We start from the raw sequence: 20,271 nt of genomic DNA on the forward strand, positions 1-20,271 counted from the left end.
CGGGCCGGGCCGGGCTCGGGCCGGAGAAATTCTGACTTCGGCCCGGCCCGTTGCAACTCTGGTTTTAAACAATCTGGCGCGCCTCGGACGCAGTTTATGCTGATTTTCCCACCAAATTCTTGCCAAAAACCACTTTTCTTATAAAGCCGTGTTCTCTTAACCCACCACCACCGGAGAAGAAGAAGATCTCATGTTTCCGTCAACCCCTTCGCTCTTATTTTTTGCTTTGTCCGTGTCAATCCGCTCCAATCACAACAACTGCCACAGCGGGAGAGAGGGTTGGGTGACAGCGGAACAAAAAAGATAAATGTGTTTTTTTTTTGAGTCAAGGCGTCTGATTCATTGTAAAAATAGGTGGAGGAGACGGGTCCAGAGACAAATATCAGAGTTGAGAGACGACGGGAAGGATCAAACTTTTTTTCGGCTTTTCGGGATTTTTATGATTTATATATTCCCAGGGCTCCTTGTTAAGCGTAACTTTTATGTAAATCCGACTAAAATCCGAAGCTCCGCCCACTTTTACCATATTTTGAGTTCTGTCTCAGATTCTGCCCTTTTACCCTTCTTTCACCGAAACAAGATTTTCCTATTTTTCCCCGTTTTGGCGGGATTTTTGTAGTTTATATTTTCCCTGGGCTTCTTATTAAGCAAAACTTTTAAATCCGACACGAAACTCCGCCCACTTCTACAATATTTTGAGATCCCGTCTTAGATTCCCCTTTTTTACCCCCATTTGACTATTTTTGGCCATTTTTCTCTTTTTTAAACAAGTTTTTTTCATTTGCAGAATGGTGTCGATGAGAACACTGACATGGACATTCATCCTTATGCAACTCGTTATCTCGTGTGCGTGTTTCATTGCGTCACTGGCTATTATTAGTGCAAAATTCAATTCGGTTTCGGTTTATGAGGAGAAACAATATGTTAGGTGAGTTGTTTTCTAGGGTTTTGTTGAAAAGGATTTTCGAGAGAAGTGGGGACAGAAGTGATTGGAAACGTGATTTATGGGATGTAAAGGAATCGTTAAGAGATTTTGAAGGAAAAGAGATAGCTAATTGACAAAAATTGAACGTCGTTTTGAGCGAGAAATTAAATTTCGGAAACTGTCTCACATGTAAGGCTGTTACGGCAATCACCGGCAAGCCGGCGCCGCTTATTTTCACGTTAATTGCATGAAAAGCAAGTTCATTTCCAAAACTTGCTTCCATCGCCGGTTTTCATTTCTAAACCGGCGTCAAACGCCGCTTTTTTGAGTAGAAAATATACTGAAAATGAATAAAAATGATAAAAACCGGCGTTAAACGCCGGTTTTAAAAATTGTATTTGCCGCAATCGCCGTTTTCATTTACGGCGTGGGCGACAATCGCCGGAAATGAAACCGGCGATTGCCGCCGTAAAACGCCTGTTTTAACAGCGCTACTCATATGATAGAACATTTTATTTTCTACAATTATGATGTATGGTAACACGCTCCTAATATTTCTCCATGTTCCCCACTTTCAACCTTTTATTCAATTCAATTTTCAGTTTCGAATGGTGGATATTCTGCGGACTAAGCTTCTCAATGATAATCAACACAGTTGCTGCAATGTATGCATTATCGGAACACAATCGGTTTCTCTTGATTCCTCATATTTTAGTGTTGGTCAGTTTTTTTTCTTTGAGATTTTTCGAATCTTGAACTCAAACTTTTTAGAAAGTTTTTTTCTAAAAGTTCCCCAAAAAATTCCAGATCCTCTGCAACTCGTTAGCCTGCTATGTACTTCATTACACTGTGTCAAACTTTGATTCCACGGATTTCAATTGGCATATTGGTCTGATGACTATAATTTTCACAGGTGAATATTCGTTTTATGAAAAATTGAACACAATTTTCAAATTTCGACAGAATTATAGCCCATAACTTGTAGAAAATTCTCTGACAAACAAAAAACTGTTTTTAGATTTCAAATTAAGCAATTTTCGACCGAGTTATGACGATTTGAAGTTGGTGGCCTAGAAATCCAAAACTAGTCCCCAGCCGTAAAATCTCAATTGTGACGAAAATATGGCATGATTATACTTTTCCGAACCACCGCGACTTGCTGAATCCTATTAATTTATTTTGGGGGACTAATTTAGGATTTCTAGGCCATGATTTGGTTTTCAAGGCCACCACACTAAATTAGTCATAACTCGCTTAGAAACCAAACGTTTCGTGTTTTGTAACCTGGATTTGACTAGAAATCGGTTTCTTCATAAGTTAGCTTATATGGCCTAGAAAACCAAAATTTTGGATTTCTAGGCCACCAAAAAAATGTGTCATGATTATATTTTTCTGAACCGTCTCAAATTGCTGAACTCGTTTATCTTATTTTCGAAAAGTCTGGGGGACTAGTTTTGGATTTCTAGGGCATGTTTATATAACATTCTGCAATTCCAGAGAGTTTCCTGCTGTCATGTTTGGTTTTTGAGGTACGGACGTTGCGATCGATGACTTGAGCCAATTCACCAGTTTATACGAAAAGTGTCAAATTTCAATTATAATCATATTTTTGTTTATGTTTTACTTTTTCAAGGTGAGTTTATATTTCTTGCTTCTTCATAATTCATTTGATCAATTTTTCAGCAATGCCTGCCTTATTCACCGGGGATTACGGTATTTACAAGTTCCGGACAATCATTTTTTTGTCACTCCAAGCGTTTATCTCACTTTTTGTTTTGGTCGGTGCTGTGCCACTTTCTTTGGATACTGACAACAAATTTCCGCATCCTGCGATACGGTAAGTCATAGTTGGAGAAACCCAAACCTGGCCTAGGAATCCAACTTTTGGAATTCTAGGCCATAACTTGTAAAAAATCGTCTGACAAACATAAAAAAAAGTTTTCAAATTTCAAATTAAGCAATTTATAACCGAGTTATGACGATTTGAAGTTGATGGCCTAGAAATCCAAAACTAGTCCCCCATCGTCAAAAACTTAATTGCCATCAAAGTATGTCATGCTTATACTTTTCTGAACCGTCTCGACTTCCTCAATCCGAATATTCTATTTTCGAAACAGCTTGGGGGACTAGTCTTGGATTTCTAGGCCATCCAAGCTAGGTACAGTAACCGAAGTTCAAAAATGTTAATCGATTTTCATCTTGCTACAGTAATCATCTGTCGAGATACATTATTGAGTTACCCTAGCTACAGTAACCATGGCTACAGTATACCAGATCAGATTCCTTAGATCCAAATCTCACAATCAGGATCAAAATTTCCCAATTTTAACTCTCAGCTACAGTATCCCTACCTACAGTACCCCTCGATTTCAGCCCCATCATACTTATCCTCCTCACAATCACATTCATCTGGTTCATCTCATCGATTCTGGCCGTCTACGTCGTCTTTCGGGACCTCAAACTATATCTGCGTGTTCATATCTGTTTTAATGTGAGTTCTCTCTAGACAAGACTACAAACTACAAACTACAAACTACATTTTCAGTCTGTGATCCTCACCCTCTACTTGACCAAATTGGTCATTCTCATTGCTTCCGGTGACATTGTCACGTCTGTGTTCTGCGTCATCGTCAATCTTATCAATTTTTACGCTGTTTATTATGAAATCAAGTTTCATGGTACTTTTGAATAAATTTTTTGATTTTGATGGTGTCAGTTTATAGAAAATTGTATATTAAATCGATTCCAATTTACAGAACTCAAAAATGTTGATTTGCAGCCGAGTTACGAGTGGTGGCCTAGAAAACCAAATCATGGCCTAGAAATCCAAAACTAGTCCCCCAAAATAAGATAATCGGATTCAGCTCATTGAGACGGTTCAGAAAAGTTTAATCATGGCATTTCTTGCTAGAAATCGAGTTTTTGAGGCTGGGGGACTAGTTTTGGGTTTCTAGGCCATCAACTTCAAATCGTCATAACTTTGCTAGAAATGGAATTTTTCGGTACTTTTTTGCTGGAGCGCAGATGCATATTGAGAATCTGGCAATGCTCAAATTCCGATCGCCTGAAAGTTCTATAGTTTGTAGTGACCGATTTCCAGCCTGAAAAATCTGCAATTGCTGTAAACCACTACTGAAAAAGTTGGAATTTAGTACAAAAATCATCAAATTTTCCAATTATTAATAATTATTATAAATGAAAGAGATCATTATCGTTATCACAATTGTGGCGGTGGTCCTTGGGGTGGAATTGTGGCTGAAATCTGAACTGGTGGTGGTGGTTGACTCGAATGCGGTGCCAGGACCATCTTCTTCTCGCGGAGTGCCTCCAGAAGGTGCCAACACGCGACTGGATTCTGGAAATAGAGAAAATTGAAGAGTTTCAAGTGGAAAATAGTGAAAATTCGGGACTTTTCATACAAAATTTGGTGGAAAACGCGTGCGAGGTGCGCCAGACCTATTTTTAGGTGAGAATTGGCTAAAAATAAGCAATTTTTGATTAAATCTGAAAAGTGCACCGAATTCTGGAAAACAGAGGAAAATTCGGGATTTTTCATAAAAAATTCCGTGGAAAACACGTCAAAGGCACCCCAGATTTTCTAAAATTATCTGATAACGGCGAAGAACTGATTGGAACCGCGCCTGAGGTGCGCCAGACCGATTTTTAAGTGGAAATTGGCTGAAAATGAGCAATTTAATCTCAGTTATTCTCTGAAATCATCTGAGAGCTGGTTGGAACCGCGTTTGATGTGTGCCAGCCTTATTTTTACGTTAAAAACAGTCGCGAAAGCCATTTTTCACTAGAAAATTGAGTTTTCTCACGGAAAACGCACCAAATCCAGTTAAAACCGCTTCTGAAGTGCGCCAGACCTGTTTATAGTTCAAAAATGATCGAAATTTTCGATTACGCATATAGAAAACGCGTCCGAAGCGCCCCAGTCTCAGAACTTCAGAAAAACGCGTCTGAGGTGCGCCAGACTCAGTTATTCAACGTTTTAGCCAAAAAACTGCTGAAAATCACGATTTTCGCAATGAAAATTGCCGTTTTTGTGCTCGAAATCCTTTTTTCGATAACTTACAATCTGTTGCTCGGTGTCCGCTTTGTGATACGCCGGCGCCGCTCGTTCACCCCATTTGGCGAATAGTGGGTCCTGGAAATTAATGAATTTTGGGTGATTTTTTGAGGGAAAAGTGAATTTTTGAGCTGAAAAAGTGGATTTTGAGCTGAAAAAGTGGATTTTTAGACCAAAAATGACTTTGTAAGCTGTAAAATGAACTTTTGAGCCTAAAAAGGAATTTTTATGCATAAAAAATGAATTTTGAGCTTAAAAAGTGGATTTTTACTGGAAAATTTCACAATTTCCAGCTTTTCCAGCTCAAAACCCTCATTTTCACCGTATTTTTTGCTAGAATTCCTCAAAAACTCACTCTCTGATCATAAGTGGGCTTCGAATTTCCCCATATTGGTGGTCCATCGTATCCACCCATCATAAATCTTATGAAGAGATCACGTTCTGTTTGTGGTGCGGCTTGTTCGGCTGGAAATGCGAAAATTGGGTGGAAAATAGTGATTTTGAGATAAAATTTGACTGAAAATCGTGAAATTTTCGATATTTCAGTTGCTTTTGAGCTAAAAACTCGCAACTTCTGAGTCTGGCGCACCTCTGGCGCGTTTTAAGCAAAAAATGACTGTCAGGCGCGCCTGAGACGCGTTTTTAGGAAATTTTCCGATTTTAATAGTTTTTTTCCAATGAAAATCGGCTTCTGCCTTCAAATTTTCGATATTTCAATAGTTTTTGAGCTAAAAACTCGCAATTTGTGAATCTGGCGTGACTTTGGCGCTTTTTCATTGAGTTTTTCCCAGCTAGATTCAAATGTTTCCTTTTAAAAGTGAGATTTAGGGAGATATTGACTTTTTTAAGTGACTGGCGCACCTCTGACGCGTTTTTAGAATAAAAATGCTTGGCTGGTGTGCCTGGGACGCGTTTCACGGAAAATAGCTCATTTTGGACATTTTTTGGTCATTTCGAGAGGTTTTCAGGTATAATTGAGGCAATTTTCATCTGAAATTGGCCATTTTAATCCGAAAATCTTGATTTTCAGTCGATTTTTTTCCAATTTTTCCATGATTCTCCATCGAATTTCTATTTCTAACCTGTCTGTCTCATCATCATATTCTGCATCATTTGTTGCTGCTGTACGGCAGCGACAGCCGCCGCGGCGGCAGCTCTCTGCTGCATTTCCTGTTGTTCCATCGCTTTCAGATGGTGTGACATGTAGGCTTGTTGGGATTGAGCATAGGCGGCGGCAGCTTCCGCCTCCTTGTCTATCACCTTTCGATGCTTCATTTGCTGGAATATCTTAAAGGTTTTTTTTAATGAAAATTGAGGAAAATCGGGCGAAAATGAAGATTTTTGAGTCAAAAAATTCCATTTTTCGTCATTTTTCGCGGAAAATCCCTTACTTGTGCTTTTCTAGCCTCAACTTCTCTCTCCCACTGCTCAAACTGATGAACATATTGATTATAGGCGTCTGTCCCGACGGATCCTCTGAAAAATCGATTTTTTTTTCAAAATTTTGAAATTTTTTTTGTGATTTTACTTATTACTCTCCTTCCACTGCTCGAATTGTGCTCTGTAGTCGGCGTACTGCTTCTCCAACTCCTCTTCAGACACCTGTGGCTGTTGAATTCGTGATTTTTTAGAGTTGACAGATAAAACTCACTTTTTTCCCCACTTCCGACATGATTTTGGTGGGTTTTTTGATGAATTACTGAAATTTAAAACTTAATTTTGAATAAAATCTATGAAAAATCGGTAAAAATACAAGAAAACACAAAAAAACGGATAAAAAAGAGAAAAATCCGCCGAAATTAATTCAAAAAATTGAGGTGGCCTAGAAAATTCCACTTCGGCCACCACGAGTTTTCTCGGCCACCACGATTTTTTGGATTTTATTTGAATTTTGAAGCAGAATAAAATAGTTTTCTGGGGTGATTTTGCACAATTTTTCGATTGGAATCAACTAGAAAACTCTTCAAAATCTTTAAAAGCTCAAAATTACAGACAATGAATCCTCCAGAACCAGCAATAATCAATGGACAACCTTTACGAATTATAACGCGTGGATCTTCATCAAAAAACGAGTTAGAAATTAAAGAGGAAGCTTTCGACGCTGCTTGTTGTGAGATTTTTTAGTTGAAAAAATCAAAAAATCGATAAAAATGGCGAAATTCAGATTCCAGCTCGTCTGGCATCGTTATCTCGTATAAGGATGGTTCTGGAGAGGTGTTGACATCGGAATCGTTTGATGTGAGTGTTAGAATTCAAGGAATAGATGAGAATTGAAGAAAACCAGCGAAAAATGCAAGAAAAATAATATAAAATTGAAAAAATTTGATGAAAATCGGTCTGAAACGGAAACTTAACTGAAAATAGCTCATTTTAATTAGAAAACTGGAAAATAACTTGTGAAATACCTCAAAATCCGATATCATCAGTGTTTTTAAGTTAAAAATTCTAAAAATTCATTAAAAATTGACCTGAAACTCACTTTCAACAATTTTAGGCCGATTTTAGCTGAAAATGGTTCATTTTTTTCAATAAGTATAGAAACAATCTGTAAAATACCTCAAAAATTGATATAAGCACGCTTTTCCATTTAGAAATCTTAAAAAATCATGAAAATTCGAGTAGTTCTGAGCAAAAACTCATTTTTAACTATTTCAGACCGATTTTGGCTGAAAATGGTTTATTTTGATTAGAAAAACTTGAAAAAACCTGTGAAATATCTCAAAAAACGAAATGAGCAAGTTTTTCCATTCAAAAATACAGAAAAATCTAGAAAAATTGACCAGATTCGATCTGAGCAGGTTTTTCGGTTCAGAAATACTGAAAATTCATAAAAATTCGAGCTGTTCTGAGCAAAAACTCATTTTGAACTATTTCAGACCGATTTTGGCTGAAAATAGTTCATTTTTTCCTGAAAAATCCGAAAGAATGAGTAAAACTGTGTTTCCACTGGCGTTTTATGTCAAAAATCCCGAAAATTCATCCAAGCCGATTTCCATCTCGTTTTTGATAGATTCCAACTGGAAAATGCTAATTTTCAAATAAAAAAATACAATCGGTATCAAAAATTGAGAAAAAATGGCTCAATCCTTATGAAAACTCATTTTAATCTGGAAGAAACGCTGAAAACTCGGCGTTTTTCTGAAAAACGCCGAGTTTTCAGCGTTTTCAAACAAAAAACCAGAAAATTCTATACTAACGATCTCTCTTTGTGGCAAACGCGCTCTGCAGCTAATTCTTGTGGCAATCGTGTTATTTTCATACGGAAAATAACACAATTTCCACCAGAGTGTCAGTAGAGCGCGTTTAGTCACGCGTAGGCGGAAGCTATGCTCAAATTTCTGAGAAATCCGAATAAAATCCGTATAAAATCCATATTTCAGGATCCCGGCCTCCACTTCATCTTCTCGAGATCTACAGTATTCCAATATCCATCAGTTTATGATAAAATTGGAATCGGATCAGTTGTTCAAGTATTTTGGACACGAAGTTTCGAACGAGTCATTCGAGGATCTCATATTGTTGTACAAGTTGAGAAGATGGAGGTTTATAAGTGTGAGTTTTAGCTGAGAATCGATGCAAAAAACACAAAAAACGCTGAAAAACAACTCTAAACCATCGAAAATTGTTGAAAATCGCTGAAAATCTTTAAAAATTGCCTTTACAACGTTTTTTTCTGGAGTTTCTATAGATTAAAATGCCCGAAAACGCTAGAAAACTCAAGATTTTTCAAAAATCCTAACGGCTACTGTATTCAGCGCCAGTTCCTAAGTTTTTGACGTTTTCGGCGATCCCATAACTCCCAAAACGCTGAAAATCTCTGAAAAAACGCTCAAATTCTCACATAGCCAATTCTTCTGTGGCAAACGCGCTCTACCGCTAATTCTGGTGTCAATTGTGTTATGTTCAAACGGAAAATAACACAATTTTCACTAGAAATTCGAGATTTTTCGAAATTCCTAACGGCTACGGTATTCTTCTCGATATCCAACGTTTTTGACGACTTTCAGCGATCTCATAACTCCCAAAACGTCGAAAATCTCATATTTTCAATTTTTTAAAGCGATTTCAGCTATTTTCTGACGTTTTGGAGCGATCTTTTTCGTGCGATTGATTTTAGAAATCTGACGACTCGGGCGGTCTTCAAGTCGCTAGAACGCCGAAAATCTGGGAGAAATTGCTGAAAAAACGAAAATAACGCCGAATTTTCAGCGTTTTCAAGCGAAAAACCAGAAAATCTTGTACAAATTATATTTCTTTGTGGCAAACGCGCTGTATCGCTAATTCTGGTGACAATTGTGTTATTTTCATACGGAAATTAACACAATTTCCACTGGATTAGCGGTAGAGCGCGTTTAGTCACGCGTAGGCGGAAGCTATGCCCAAATTTTCCGTTTTTTGAGTGATTATTTGGCGTTTTCCAGCCGTAAATCTACCTAAATTCTGAGTTTTCAGGCGCCACAATGAAGCGAGAACGAGTATTCGTCACATTCAACTCACAGATGACGCCTGGTGTGGCAACTGGAATTACAGAGGTATCTTGGGATGGGATTCTCGAGTAAAAGCGCTGAAAATTTTCTATTTTTGAGCAAATTTTTCGCTTTTTGAGCGATTTTTTTTGGCGTTTTCAGCCCTAAATTGTTTTTTTTTTCAATTTTAGCATCTAAACCTCACTTTTTCTTTCAGAACTACACAACAGTGGCGTTTCATCCGAATTGCTCTTCAAAAATGGCATTTGAAGCATTAAAGGCGCATGGAGAGGGACGAACCGAGTTTGTGATGAAACAGGTGCGAAAATTGCGAAATTTTGAGCTCTGGCGCGCCTTAGACGCGTTTTTCAGCCTGAACATCCGAAATTATCATTTCCAGACACACCGTGAAAATACGCATCGAATGTTGGACGTCTACCTGGCTTGCGTACCGTTTCGAGTGGAAATTTCTGGAAATTTCGATAAATTCCATATATTGTGATTCGAAAGAAGGGACCGGCACGTGGAAAAGAGGGAGTGGCGGTTATTACGACGGTGGGTACTGTAGATCACATAAAATCTCAGTTTGTGGTTACTGTAACACTGGAAATAGCGAAAAATTGTGATTTTCAGACATTTTAAAGCTTTAAAACCTTAAAATCCTGGATTACTGTAATTTCCAATTCCAGATCCTCAAGAATCATTTCATGGAAGCCTACTTTCTACAATCGTCGGATCGAGTGTATTTCGATCGAAAAGCGTGTCATTCGAATATTTTGGTAAATAGAGATTCTGGGGTTTTTTAGCGAATTTTAAGCTGAAAATCTATTTTTGAGGACAAATGCGTTCTACTGATAATTCTGGTGATTATTTTGTTATTTTCATACTAAAAATAACACAATTTTCATTGAATTACCGATAGAGCGCGTTTAGTCACGCGGAGGCGGAAGCTATGCCCAAATTTTTCGTGTTTTCGAGATTTTTTCGACGTTTTTGATTGATCTTATCATTTTGAAAATCTAAAAACTGGGGCGGTCCTCAAATCTTCGAAACTCGCAAAAACGCCGAAAATATAGAAGAAACGCTGAAAAACGCCGAGTTTTCTGCGTTTTTAAGCGAAAAAACCCGAAAATCCTTTACAAATGATTTCCCTTTGTGGTAAACGCGCTCTACCGCTAATTCTGGTTAGAATTGTGTTATTTTCATACGGAAAATAACACAATTTCCACTAGATTATCGATAGAGCGCGTTTAGTCACGCGTAGGCGGAAGCTATGCCCAAATTTTTTCGTTTTTTGAGCGAAAAACGCGTCAACGTCACCCCAGCCATCCCAATTTTTGCAGGAAAAAGTGTCAATCGGTTCTCTGATTCATATCCAAGCGACGCCCGCGTTCCCCTCATCATTCTATAAATGGTATGGATACGATGTGACACTATGTCATAACTATTTGGCTGATGTTCACACACAACGAAGTTTTCAAATGGAGACGGCGAATGAGATATTGAATGACACGAAAGACGACGAAGAAGAGGATGATCAACCGCTGAAAAGTGCAAAAATCGCTTTTCAAACGAAACCCGTCGTGGTGGTTAGACAACATGAGGAGGTTAAGCAGAAGTTAGTAGGGTTTAGAGGGGAAACGCTGAAAAATGAGCCGAAAACGCTGAAAATTCGTTTTAGAATCGTTTCAGAATCGGTCAGCACCATCTGAAACCTTTCAGGGTGATGCTTATCATGATTTGGGTAAAAAACTGCGTTTTTTGCTGGAAATCTGTAAAAATGGTGATCTTATAACCACAAAAACGCTGAAATCTACCGTAATCCTTCTGATTCTAACAATATCTTTGTGGCAAACGTGCTCTACCGCTAATTCTGGTGACAATTGTGTTATTTTCAATGGAAAATAACACAATTTTCACTAGATTATTGATGGAGCGCGTTTAGTCACGCGTAGGCGGAAGCTATGCTCAAATTTTTTGCTTTTTAAGCGATTTTTCGGCGTTTTTTGAGCGATCTTATCATTTTTTGAACACGGACGACTCCGGCGGTCCTCAAATCTTCAAAAGTCGCTAGAACGCCGAAAATCTGGAAGGAACGCTGAAAAACGCCGAGTTTTTAGCGTTTTCAAGCGAAAAACCTGAAAATCCTCTACAAATGATCTTTCTTGATGGCAAACGCGCTCTACCGCTAATTCTGTGGACAATTGTGTTATTTTCATACGGAAAATAACACAATTTTCACTAGATTATCGATAGAGCGCGTTTGGTCACGCGTAGGCGGAAGCTATGTGCAAAATTTCAGTTTTTTGAGCGTTTTAAGCTCTAAATCCACCATTCTGAATAGTTTCGATCCATCCTGAAAGGTGTTTTTCTTCCCAGAATCTTCCCAGAACGACGCGCGCTCAATTCCTCTGCCATGTGGATCAGAATCAATAACCTCCCCGTATACACATCTAATATATTTTATTCCCATTCTCAGAAAACCACTCAACCTCCACAAATTCAACTCGAAACATGCAAAATACAAAATGCGGCATCTTCTACTCGATCAGTGTTATAGGTGAGGTTTTAGACGAATTTTCAGTCGAAAAATCGATTTTTTCGTCATTTTTTACCCCAAAAACTTCATTTCTTCCAGTACGCTGATCCCACGAGAAGCGAAAATCATACTCGACGCATATCTCGTCGATCAATATCCAGAATATGATGATTCGGGAAGCGAGAATCAATATGTGATGACGACACGACTGGAATCCGATGATATGGATACAACTCGTCCGGTGTATAGCGAATCGGTGGAGGATGATGTTTATCATTCTTTGAGTGAGAAAATTGGGGGTTTTTTTTTTGCTGGAAATTTGGAAAAATTGGTACAAAAACGCCGAATTCTACTATACAAGTGATCTCTCTTTGTGGCAAACGCGCTCTACCGCTAATTCTGGTGACAATTGTGTTGTTATCCACGGAAAATAACACAATTTTCAACAGATTCTCGATGGAGCGCGTTTAGGCACGCGTAGGCGGAAGCTATGTGCAAATTTTTTGGTTTTTGAGCGATTTTTTTTCTATTTTCAGAAATCTGACGACTCGGACGGTCTTCTAGTCGCTAGAAAAAAAGAAAAGCTGAAAAACGCGGAGTTTTCAGTGTTTTCAAGCGAAATACCCCGAAAATCTTTGACAAATTATATTTCTTTGTGGCAAACGCACTCTATCGCTAATTTTGTTGACAATTGTGTTATTTTCAAACGGAAAATAAAACAATTTTCACTGGATTATCGATTGAGCGCGTTTAGTCACGCGTATGCGGAAGCTATGCCCAAATTTTTTACTTTTTCGCGCCCCAAACGATGCCCCAGTCCCGCTAATTCAACATTTTCAGCACCATTCGGACTCAATCGTAAACCCCGTCGACTCCGTGCCACACCACCACCAAAAAAATCGAAAAAAGGCAACGAATTGCCGCCAAAACTGTCTCCAGAAGAGGTCCGCCAACGTTTTGGATGTCTTATGGATTCAGATGGATACGCATTGAATCAGAAGGTCAAAGATGCATTCGTGATGCCGGATACTAAATGGAAACCGACGGAGAGGCGGTGGATTGGTGAGAAAATCGGGGAAACTTCATAGAGAACGCGTCTAACATAGTTGTACGGAATGCCATTTTCCGAAAAACCGGAATCAAATTTTTCATTTTCCGGAATCCGGAATCCGGAACCGGAATGAAATTTTAATTTTCCGGAATCCGGAATCCGGAACCGGAATGAACTTTTTCAAATACCGGAATCCGGAATCCGGAACTGGAATCAAATTTTTCATTTTCCGGAATCCGGAACCGGAACCGGAATGCCAAAAAAAACCCGGAATTCCGGAATCCGGAATTTCCGGAATCCGGATTCCGGACAACTATGGCGTCTAAGGCACCCCAGAAAGCTCAAATTCCCGAAAAACGCGCTTAAGGCGCACCAGAAAACTCGAATTCCTGAAAACACGTCACAGGTGCCCCAGACAACTCTATACCCCTGAAATGCCAAAAAAACGCGCTCTAGGCACCCCAGCCGCCTTAAAATGTGGTTTTTATACTGCAAATCCATTAAAACCACTCATTTTCAGCCTTATCTATAATTTTTCCCTTCCAGGCTGTCACGATGATCTGAAATGGGTGTTGATGGCTACATTCATCGAGCCAACTGCCGAGAATTCGGCTAGAAAAGAAGGATTACTCGGAGGCGTAAGTTGGGGGAGCGATATGGTGCATCGGACGCGAAAATTGGCTGAAAATTGGTTAAAAATGAGCAAAAATAAATTTGAACTGGAAAAAAACACGCTCCAGCTGCCCCAGACTCTAAATTTTGAGATTTTTGGTTGATTTTGCCAAATTTTTACTCCAACCGACGCCCAAGGCGCCCCAGACACGTTAAGAAACGGATGTGATGCATCGGACGCAACAATTGCGTTTTAAACTTGGAAAAAACACCGTTCCAGGTGCCCCAGACTCAAAAAGTTCAGATTTTTGCCCGATTTTAGAATGATTTTCCACATTTTTACTCAAAAACGCGCCTTAGGCGCCCCACACTTCTTAAGAAGCTGATATGGTGCATCGGACGAAAAAATAGGTGTTTTACCTGGAAATTGACAGAAAATCGGTTTAAAGTAAGCGAAAATAGGTTTGAGGAAGTAAAACCGCGCCTCGGGCGCCCCAGACTTACAATTTTGAAAGTTTCCTATTGACAAATGCGCTCTAATGATGATCCTGTGACAATTGTGTTATTATCTACGTAAAATAACGCAATTTTCACTAGATTGTCAGTAGAGCGCGTTTAGTCATGCGTAGGCGGAAGCTATGCCCAAATTTTTAGTGAAAAAAGCGTCTAAGGCGCCCCAGACTCATCAAATTTCTTACAGTGGTGGTATCGTCGAAGTGTGCCAAGAGATGCACCAATTCAAATAGTGAAACGAATGGAAACTCGTCGGAATGTGATGGAGGATTGTACGATTTCAATTAATATTGAATAGATCTCTGTTTATTTGTTTTTTACGCTTTTTTTACTGGAAAATTCGAAAAATTCGAAAAATTACAGTCTAAATCATGTGATTTCAGCTTCTATCGTGCATAATGAAGATTCAAATTTAATTTTTAAATTTCCCGCTATTTTCCATTTTCCTTTCAATTTCACTGGTTTTTAACCAATTTTTATCTGTTTTTCTGTGATTTTCCAATCTATTTTCAGCCTAAGACCAATTTTCAGACATGCCACAGCCAATCGTCTATATCAAGCCACCGAAAAAGACGGAGGACGGTGAGGAGGCGCCGCCCGAGCCGTTATTCACACAAAACACCGCGGATCTACTTGGAATTTCGAATTTGGACACGCCAGCAGCCGAGTTGTTGGAGTTTTTGGTAAATAAATGGGGGATTTTGGGGAAAAAATGGAGAAAAAAACAGAAATCGGAAAACGAGGTCCAGTTTCATCAAAATTAGCTCGAAACCGCGCCTCAGGTGCCCCCGGTGCACCATTTGCTCTAAAACTCAAAAAACGCGCTCAAAGGCACCCCAGTCAACATTTTTCTTCTTGGTTTCGTGAAAAATGCATTGAAATAACGCATGATGCACCATAAGTGGTGAATACTCGTCTCAGATGCACCATTATTAATAAAATCTGAAAACGCGCCTAACGTCACGCCAGACATCTTTTGGTTTACTTGTTTTTAGTAAATTTAAGCTCAAAACGCGTCAACTTCCTTCAAAAACGCGCCTTAGACGCCCCAGATACACGAAAACTGGACCAAAAATGGCTGAAATCTGTTAAAAAGGAGCCAAAAGCCATCGAATTCGATATAGGATCATCTGGCGCACCTTTGACGCGTCTTGGGTAGGCAAGAGTGCGTTTGACGCGTTTTTTCAGTCGACATGCGACAAAAAACGGTTAAAATCAACCCAGAACCCACCGAATTCGATCTAGAAGACTGGTGGACCTCTGACGCGATTTCTAAAAAAAATCAATATTTTTGGTCAAAATTTTGACTTTTTCTGAGCTTTAAAATGACTAAATACCATTAAAAGCGATCTAGAATTCTCGTGGCGTGTCTTTGACGCATTTTAGGTTTTGTCTGGAGCACCTTGGTGCCTTTGACGCGATTTCTCAGTCAAATTTTAGACTTTCTGACTGAAGTATCCTTCAATTTCAGCTAAAAATGAATAAATTGCCATTCTAGAATGCTCCTGGCGTGTCGTTGACGCGTTTTTAGGCCATTTTTCGATACAATTACAACTACTTACCCCCTAATTGCAGGCGCGTCAAACAATAAAAGAAACGATACGTCTCGCGGCGAATTGGACGAAAAAATGCGCGCGAAAACGGATGACCGTAGCAGACGTGGAGAACGTGTTACGGTATCAACAGAATATGGGACAACTCAATATTTCGACAGTCGACACACTGAATATCGGAATACAACACTTACAACAAGTCGCTGGAACGTCTGGAAATCCACTATTCGCATATCAAAAATCGGATATTGATGTGGATAAGGAGGATACGGAGACGTTTGTCAAGATTCCAAGAGATTTGAGAATTATTTGTGAGTAATTGGAGAAGAACGCCGAAAATCGCCGAAAATATGAAAAAATTGCTGAAAAACGCCGAAAACTGGAGTTTCAGCGGTTTCAGCGGTTTCGAGCGATTGATTTCTAGTAATCTGACAGCTGAAGTCTCTAAAACGCAGAAATTCTGGGAGAAACGCTGAAAAAACGCCGAGTTTTCAGCGTTTTCAAGTGAAAAACCCGAAAATCCTGTACAAATTTTATTTCTTTGTGGCAAACGCGCTCTACCGCTAATTCTGGTGACAATTGTGTTATTTTCATACGGAAAGTAACACAATTTCCACTGGATTTTCGATAGAGCGCGTTTAGTCACGCGTAGGCGGAAGCTATGCCCAAATTTTTCGTTTTTGAGCGATTTTTTGGCGTTTTCGATGGATCTAATCATTTTTAGAAATCTGACGACTCGCGCTGTATTCAACTCGCGAGTACGCCGAAAATCTGAAAGAAACGCAGAAAAACGCCCAGTTTTCAGCGTTTTCAAGCGAAAACCCCCGAAAATCTTGTACAAATTATATTTCTTTGTGACAAACGCGCTCTACTGCTAATTCTGGTGACAATTGTGTAATTTTCATACGGAAAATAACACAATGTCCACAAGATTGTCAGTAGAGCGCGTTTAGTCACGCGTAGGCGGAAGCTATGCTCAAATTTTCCGTTTTTCGAGCGATTTTTTGGTGTTTTCAGCTCTAAATCCACCTCAAAATCTGAAATGTTCAAAATTTCCAGCGTATCCACTTGTTACCGACGGTCAACCAGTACAATCCGATTACACGGTGAATGTAGATGAGGAAGACGGCAATTATTTCGAGAAGAACGCTCCAGAAGTGTTGGCGCCGATTCAGGAGAAAGTGTGAGTGCGCTGGCGCGCGTTTGACGCGGTTCTCATCAATTTAATTTAGCTCCGCCCCCATCTCGAAGACGTCATGTCTCCAAATGTATCGAGAATCGGTGAAAAATGTGAAACTCGAGCAAAAAGTGGGGATGAAACCGTTGTCACTGGAAATTCTTACGGTAGAACAACAGATATTTATGAAAGAAATCATTACGGTGTGTATGGGACAAGACGATAAGAAACGTCATGAGGCGTTGTACACGTTGGAGACCGACGCTGGGATTCAGGTAATTTAATTAATTTAGATGGGAAAATGTCCAAAAATGACCGAATATCAGTCTAAATCTTGAATTTTTAGACTCAGCTCACCTAGAGCTTTGATATGAGTATAATCATGACATAGTTTGGAGTCAGTCTGAAAAAAATTTGTCTGAAATTTCAGACCGGTTTTCAGATTCAGCAAAAACCGATTTTTGCACTCTCGTAACAATTTTTGTGGCAAACGCGCTCTACTGCTAATTCTGGTGACAATTGTGTTATTTTCATACCGAAAATAACACAATTTCCACTAGATTGTCAGTAGAGCGCGTTTAGTCACGCGTAGGCGGAAGCTATGCCCAAATTTGTTGCTTTTTTTAGCGATTTTTCGGCGTTTTTGAGCGATTTTATCATTTTAACGACTCAAGTCGCTAGAACGCCGAAAATCTGAAAGAAACGCTAAAAAAACGCTGAGTTTTCAGCGTTTTCAAGCAAAAAACCCGAAAATCTTGTAAAAATGATCTCTCTTTGTGGCAAACGCACTCTATTGATAATTCTGGTGACAATCGTGTTGTTATCTGCGGAAAATATCACAGCTTCCACTAGATTATCGATAGAGCGCGTTTAGTCACGCGTAGGCGGAAGCTATGCTCAAAATTTCATTTTTGAGCGATTTTTTCGGCGTTTTTCCAGTTTTTGAGCGATCTTTTTCAACCCGTTGATTTTTAGAAACCTGACGACTTGTACGGTCTTCTAGTCGCTAGAACGCCGAAAATCTGAGAGAAACGCTGAAAAACTAAACAAACGCCGAGTTTTCAGCGTTTTCTAGCGAAAAACCCGAAAATCCTATAAAAATTATCTTTCTTTGTGGCAAACGCGCTCTACCGCTAATTCTGGTGACAATTGTGTTATTTTCATACGGAAAATAACACAATTTTCACTAGATTATCGATAGAGCGCGTTTAGTCACGCGTAGGCGGAAGCTATGCCCAAATTTTTCGTTTTTTGAGCGATTTTTTCGGCGTTTTTCCAGTTTTGGGGGAATTTTTAGCGATTTTGGGCAAATTATTCAATTCCAGGTGTTCCTTCCATATCTAACCGAGAGAATATGCAAATCCATCTCAGCCAACATATCCCAGCGATGTCTATCACTCATCATTTACGCTGGACGTGTATTACGATCGTTATCACTTAATAAGGCGTGTGATATGACGGTTTCGGTGAGTAGAAATTAATTTTTTAATTATCAACTAATTATCATTATTATCCTCTTTTTTCCAGCTCCACCACGTTATCCCGTCTCTTCTGAGTTGTTGTGTCGGCCGAAATATGTGTCTCCGCCCCGAAACCGACAATCATTGGGCGTTGAGAGACTTCTCTGCGAAGACTTTGGTCATGTTGGTTAGGTAAGTATGCTGAAAACGCGGAAAACGCGCGCCAGATTCATCAAAATTAGTGAAAAAATTGGTCTGAAATCATCAAAAACACGTCAGAGGTGCCCCCGATGCATCATTTTTTAATAAAAACGCGTCTCCGGTGCCCCTGATGCATCATTTTGTGTTAAAAACGCGTCTCCGGTGCCCCCGATGCGCTATTTTCTTCGGATTTCAAAAAATGCGCCTCAGGTGCCCAGTTGCACAATTTTTGTCAAAAACGCGTCTCAGGTGCCCCCGATCCTCGATTTTTCCCCATAAACGCGTCTCAGGTGCCCCTGATGCACCATTTTTCCTCAAAAAAAACGCGTCTCAGGTGCCCCTGATGCACCATTTTTTCTTAGAATTCAAGAAACGCGCCTAATGACACCCCAGCTACTCCGAATTTTTTTGCTTCTGTACTCTTTGAGCCTAAATCGGACCAAATGTTTTATTTTTTGTTAAAAACGCGTCTCAGGCGCCCCTGATGCATCATTTTCCCTCAAAAAACGCGTCAGAGGCGCCCAATGCACCATTTTCTTCAGATTTCAAAAAACGCGCCCACAGACACGCCAGCCATCCAATTAATTAATTTTGCAGAGACCAAGTGGACAAACGTGACGCCGGATTCACCGCCCGTCGCCTCTTCGATTTCGCTCATCGAATATTCCGTGACTCCGCCTCCTCGTTCTCAATGATCTACGGAACCATTTACATCCTTCAAGAATTCATTGTAGACACACGGAAAGCCACGTGGCTGCTCGCGGAGCTCTCCGAAATGGCCACTCGATGCAAACAGCACATTGAGGCGGGCAATCGAATGCAAACGACGACGTCACAGTTATCGATGACCGAAGCGGCCAAACTGAGTCAGCAGATTACGGTAAGAGTGATTTGAGAAAACGGCGCGCCAGCCATGCGAAAAACCGTGAAAAAATGGTCTAAAACGCAAGAATTTTACTTCAAAACGCGTCAATGGCACGCCAGAAATGCGAAAATTAGGTTGAAATCGCGCCTCGCGCGCCCCAGCCACCTTAAGAAAAATTCGAATTTTTGACCCAAAACGCGTCTGGGCCGCCCCAGCCACCTCAAAAAAGGCAAAGATTTTGCTCGAAACGCGCCTGAGGTGCCCCAGATTTCAGATTTCTACTTAAAAAATGTAACAACTTTCGAAAAATGCAAACATTTTCACTGAAAACGCGTCTCGGGCGACCCAGACATGCGAAAATTGCATAAAAAGCTGTCAGATTCAGAAAAAATTGCGAGAAATGCTTCAAAGGCGTTCCAAATATGTGAACATTTTGTTAAAAACGCGCTTCAGGCGCCCCAGCTCCTTTTTTTCCAAATTTCCCTTATTACAGGAGTCGAAAGACGACTTGAATGAAAAGAATATGGAAAGCTTGATGATTTTTTAACGCACTAAAGGCACCCCAGCCACCTCAAAAAACTCGAAGATTTGACTCAAAACTCGTCAAAGGCGCCCAGATTCCTCAAAACTTATTTTCTTCCAGAAATCCGAAGCAGTCATCCGTACCCGCCACAGTATCCCGTCGACGGTCGCAGCTGGAGGCGTCGCTCCACTAAATCGGAGATTTCATTGATTGAATCCTTCCGAAGAAGGAGGAGAAGAAATATATTTTTAATTTATGAAAAATGAGAGCATTCTATGCAAAAAGAGACTAAATGAAGCATTTCTATTTTGACT

General features: G+C 39.8%; 3 protein-coding genes across 3 annotated transcripts; 2 read left to right on the top strand and 1 right to left on the bottom strand.

The window, feature by feature from the left end:
* Positions 1-788: 788 nt before the first annotated feature.
* On the top strand, positions 789-3,617 carry GCK72_008035 (uncharacterized protein; the record flags this gene model as incomplete). The annotated part of the gene is made up of 6 exons (XM_053726606.1): positions 789-928; positions 1,528-1,645; positions 1,733-1,838; positions 2,609-2,762; positions 3,299-3,416; positions 3,471-3,617. The coding sequence occupies 6 exons, from the start codon at positions 789-791 to the stop codon at positions 3,615-3,617; spliced, it is 783 nt and encodes a 260-aa protein (XP_053590800.1).
* A 525-nt stretch (positions 3,618-4,142) lies between these two features.
* On the bottom strand, positions 4,143-6,669 carry GCK72_008036 (uncharacterized protein; the record flags this gene model as incomplete). The annotated part of the gene is made up of 7 exons (XM_053726607.1): positions 4,143-4,280; positions 5,004-5,075; positions 5,353-5,462; positions 6,080-6,275; positions 6,389-6,473; positions 6,526-6,599; positions 6,649-6,669. 7 exons carry the CDS (start codon positions 6,667-6,669, stop codon positions 4,143-4,145), a joined length of 696 nt encoding a protein of 231 aa, XP_053590801.1.
* A 323-nt stretch (positions 6,670-6,992) lies between these two features.
* On the top strand, positions 6,993-20,167 carry GCK72_008037 (uncharacterized protein; the record flags this gene model as incomplete). The annotated part of the gene is made up of 20 exons (XM_053726608.1): positions 6,993-7,107; positions 7,162-7,235; positions 8,378-8,549; positions 9,450-9,529; positions 9,681-9,782; positions 10,153-10,242; positions 10,807-11,081; positions 11,943-12,023; positions 12,102-12,286; positions 12,843-13,064; positions 13,600-13,691; positions 14,366-14,450; positions 14,710-14,861; positions 15,754-16,042; positions 16,791-16,914; positions 16,964-17,183; positions 18,234-18,374; positions 18,436-18,560; positions 19,167-19,449; positions 20,078-20,167. The coding sequence occupies 20 exons, from the start codon at positions 6,993-6,995 to the stop codon at positions 20,165-20,167; spliced, it is 2,997 nt and encodes a 998-aa protein (XP_053590802.1).
* Between the last annotated feature and the right edge of the window lie 104 nt (positions 20,168-20,271).

This window comes from Caenorhabditis remanei, chromosome II, assembly GCF_010183535.1.
Source record: "Caenorhabditis remanei strain PX506 chromosome II, whole genome shotgun sequence".
Lineage (NCBI taxonomy): Eukaryota > Metazoa > Nematoda > Chromadorea > Rhabditida > Rhabditidae > Caenorhabditis > Caenorhabditis remanei.